Source organism: Triticum dicoccoides, chromosome 1B (genome assembly GCF_002162155.2).
Source record: "Triticum dicoccoides isolate Atlit2015 ecotype Zavitan chromosome 1B, WEW_v2.0, whole genome shotgun sequence".
In the NCBI taxonomy this organism is placed as follows: domain Eukaryota; kingdom Viridiplantae; phylum Streptophyta; class Magnoliopsida; order Poales; family Poaceae; genus Triticum; species Triticum dicoccoides.
Window position 1 is genome coordinate 558,277,110 of NC_041381.1, and position 3,984 is coordinate 558,281,093.

At 50.2% G+C, this 3,984-nt stretch overlaps 1 protein-coding gene across 1 annotated transcript; it reads left to right on the forward strand.

The window, feature by feature from the left end:
• The first annotated feature begins 857 nt into the window (after positions 1-857).
• LOC119308366 lies at positions 858-3,743 on the forward strand. The gene is made up of 2 exons (XM_037584496.1): positions 858-1,558; positions 2,314-3,743. The coding sequence occupies exons 1-2, from the start codon at positions 1,556-1,558 to the stop codon at positions 3,196-3,198; spliced, it is 888 nt and encodes a 295-aa protein (XP_037440393.1). The 5' UTR covers positions 858-1,555; the 3' UTR covers positions 3,199-3,743.
• Positions 3,744-3,984: the final 241 nt, after the last annotated feature.

Genomic DNA, 3,984 nt, shown 5'->3' on the forward strand with positions numbered 1-3,984 from the left:
GGATGTTTTCATGGGTGGTGTCGGACATAGAGGGATTGCCGGGGCGGTAGCCAGCAACAGCGGTGGGAGGGTGGGAGGGGGGAGTTTGAGGGGAGGACGGGGCGGTGTGTTGTAGCCCCTGTCGGCCACGGGTGGTGGGGCCCAACGGTTAGGGCGGGGTAGGCTGGGGATGTTCGGGGGGAGGTAGAAGATGAACAATAAGCCAATCTATGTTGGACTATTGGATCTAGCGGCTACTGATAAAAGTGAATGATGGCAAAAGAAATTTCAGGTACCTGACGGATAGAAGGTCCCAACATAGATATACAAATTATGCGCACCAGCAGTTATGTGCATGACTTTCTTAAACCTGCTAGGGTCACGTCTGAAAAGTGTAGGGTTTTGATTTCATTTACTCTGAGAAATAAATAAACTAGACAATCTCGTGTTGCTTGATTTGCATGCTATCTGGTACTATAAACCTTCATATGGCAGTCTTTCATTCCAAACTGGACCACATTTTTAGAAGTCATATATTATGGCACCATGATTGTACGGTTGTTACAAACAACTGTCTTTTGGTATTATTTCATAATTGGTACTCCCTCCGTTCATGCACACTGCTGATGAGTATCAACAATCTCTACAGGTGGATCTTCCATCCACCATGCACACTGCTATTAACCCCCGCACGGAGAGAGTATCTTGTAAAAGATATTATGGCGATCACCTTGCAATAAAAAGCACTTCGATGTCAAAAAAAAAAAACTATTAGCAGTATACACTTTGGTTCGTCGGGGGTTTCCGCGAGGGAGTTTTTCTACGAGGGGGTTTTCAACAAAATACTCTCTCTAGCGCCTGCCACCCGTGCCCCCACCCCGACTTCCCCATGCCAGCCGCGTGCGCCACGCCGGCGGCCGCACCACGGCCGCGCCTCACGCTCACGATCTCCCGCCGCTGCCCGTGTCCATCCACCGCGCACGTTCACGCCCTTCGCGGTCTTCTGCTGCACCACATGCTCCTCTTTCTCCGTGGCGGCGGCGTCTCCATCCAGCTGGGACTGTCACTGGACCCGCTGGAGCCGCCACTTCGCGGAGGTCGACCAGGCCGAGAGCTATGCTTCTGACCTCCGCTTCCAGCTCGAGGGGTTCATGGAGAGTGCTTCCCTGACAATCCAGCTCAGTTTCCATCAGACAGTACGTCATCATAGGCGAGGTCCGGCGCGTATGCACACTAGGTGCTCGACCAAAAGCCAGAGGCATAGCAGCAGCGCGGTCCAGCGTGAGCGGCAAGCACCAGGCAGAGGAGGGGCGGCGGGGGCGGATCATACCATGGCACGGCAAGGAGGCTAGCGCTCTGCGCAAGCAGCGGAGGACCGGATGGAACAGCTGCGGCTAGGTGGAGCAGGTGTGGTGGTTCAGGCACACCATGGTTATTGTCGGCGGCAGCGACCACTCTCCTGCTGCTCGGCCCTGATTCGTCTCTCCCTGACGCAGCATCGGCCGCTGCCTCCTAGCCTGCCGTCGTGCGGACAAGACGGCACGGAGAAGCGACTTGGTTGGTTCTAGTCCTGTCAATGGTGAGCTCGAGGAGGGCACTGGTAGCATATCATTCTGGTCCACTTTTCTGCTGAATTCTCGTAGAAATTACTGCTCTGCGTTTCCACTGTTAAGGTTCAGGTTTGACAGTCTGTGAGCTGCACTACAGCTTGGTTGTAGTGTTAGGATGATATATGTCTAAATTCACACAGCAATATTCTTATAGTATGCAAGTAGCTTAATCTACATATTTATTGTCATGTTTCAGAGTGTTGTGCCTTTATCCTGATCACGGTTCCTGCCTTTTATTCCTACTGTTCATGTTTAATTATGTGGCAATTGCATTGGACTATAGTTATTATAGCACTGGGATGGCATATTTCTAACTTAACACCTATATTGTTTAGCAGAAAACAACAAAGGCTTAAAAAATAGAGTAATAAACTTATTGTTCAAAAGCCACATCGGTGCCTAGCAGCTGCAGAGAAACATCACATTTGCGATGATTTTCTGAAACACCAACTGGATGACCTTTGTTTACTAGTCAAGAATGGCTGTGATAAATTTGGTTGCCTAGTTATGCTCATCATGTACCTCATCGAGTGAGCTCTGTTCTCTTCAATCTTTTCATGCTTATTATGATACTGAAGAAGCACAGAGCCATTGCCATTGTTATAATAACGAATTTTAGAACTCATCAGCAGTGTGCATGAACTACTAGCATGTCTTGCAAGCTCCTCTGTACGGGGGTTAATAGCTATCATCTATTCACTTGTGATTTTTTATGATGATGCAGGACAGTGAACAACATATTGAGTTATTCCAAGAGGAAACAACCCAGATACTCAACCAAAAGGGGATCGGCGGCACTGGGGGTGAGGGCCGGAATCTGTCCGTGTACCTTGTTGTATGCTGTCGGGACTGGTCTGTTTCTCAAACGAAGGCTCCCCTGTACAAGGTGGAAGTTGCCCTCTCCAACTCCGACGACCCTTCTTTGCCGCTGGGAGCGGAGCCTGCTGGCCGGGTAACCCTGCACCGAGCCCGTAATCTGGAAACTGACATGGGCGGCAAGACCTTTGTCTCCTTGCAGTCAGGGTGGATAGTCGGCATCGGGGGCAATCCTGGCAGCACCATCATCTTTGACACCAAGAGTGGGAGAATGATCCGCGGGCCAAACCTGGTGGCCAGGAAGTGGAGCCCTGTGGTGGCTGTCGTCGGGGACAGGGTCTATGCCCTCACATCAACCCCTGACTACATTCAAGAGCCCAATTTTGTGCCCTGGTTCGAGGTCCTCGATATATCCAAGCCGGACGTCACGGAGACGGCGGAGGGGGTGCTCAGCCTGGCAGACACGTGCACCTGGACACCACTGCCGTACCCGCTCTGCTTCCCTCGCAGGCTCACCCGGACGGACTTCCGTATGCCACCCAGGATAACAGTCACGTCCTCGGTGGTGGTCGAGCCATACATTTTGATATCGGTTAGTCGCCCGTACAACTCCACCTACGCATTTGATACCAGCTCAAGAGAGTGGCATGAGGTCGAGGGCGAGCAACTGCCGTTCATCGGCGCTGCCGCCCCGCACGGCGGCGGCATCTTCCTTGCGCCTTCTCACAAGTACGGCCCCAATCAAAGCTTACCGCATCCGAGTCTCAACGTCTGGAAAGGGTGGTGCTATTGAGTTGTCCACCACTGTCATCCCGGTGAGAAACGAGGAGCATGAAGAAATTAACGCAGGGGGTGCGCGCTACGTTTACCTGGACAGGGAACACTTCGCTCTGTTGTCTTGGCAGAACGACAGCGGATGTTACATGTCTTACGATACAAAGACTGACGAAACTTATCCAAGGAAGTTATATCTGAAGTTGGTTACCTATCAAACTGGGAGGTGTGTACTCGAGGGGAAGACTCCGGAGATTGTTGTCTCCTGCCAACCGGAGCAGGCCTTCAGGATCTGCAGTTCCCCTGTCTTCTCTGATGCACCCATCGCCTTCGCTTTATCCGTATAAATAATACCATTGGACACTTTTATTTCACAGTATGTTCCTTAAGAAGCTTGCTTTTTAACTGCAAAGGTATAATGCCATGCACCTCTGCTCATTGCTCATAGTTTCTACACTTGATAGGAAGCTTACCTTGTGGATTATTATCACCCTCCTGCATTTTCTACATTGGCATAAAGTTTTTGTTTTCCCCACTGGCCAGTCATATGCTCCCTCCGCCCGGAATTACTTGTCGCAGAATCCATTTCTGCGACAAGTAATTTGGGATGGAAGGAGTATTATATTAGTAGTGTTAACTTCAACTGCACTGTTCTGCCCTGTGGCCTTTTTACATCATTCTGCTTTTGAAGACACATTAAACTTTTATTTTACCCTTTTATACGTACATCTTCGATGTTCGACATGCTGAAACCTTATTACAATATGGATGATGGTTGTGCCGCTACCTCTGATCAGTATTTTTT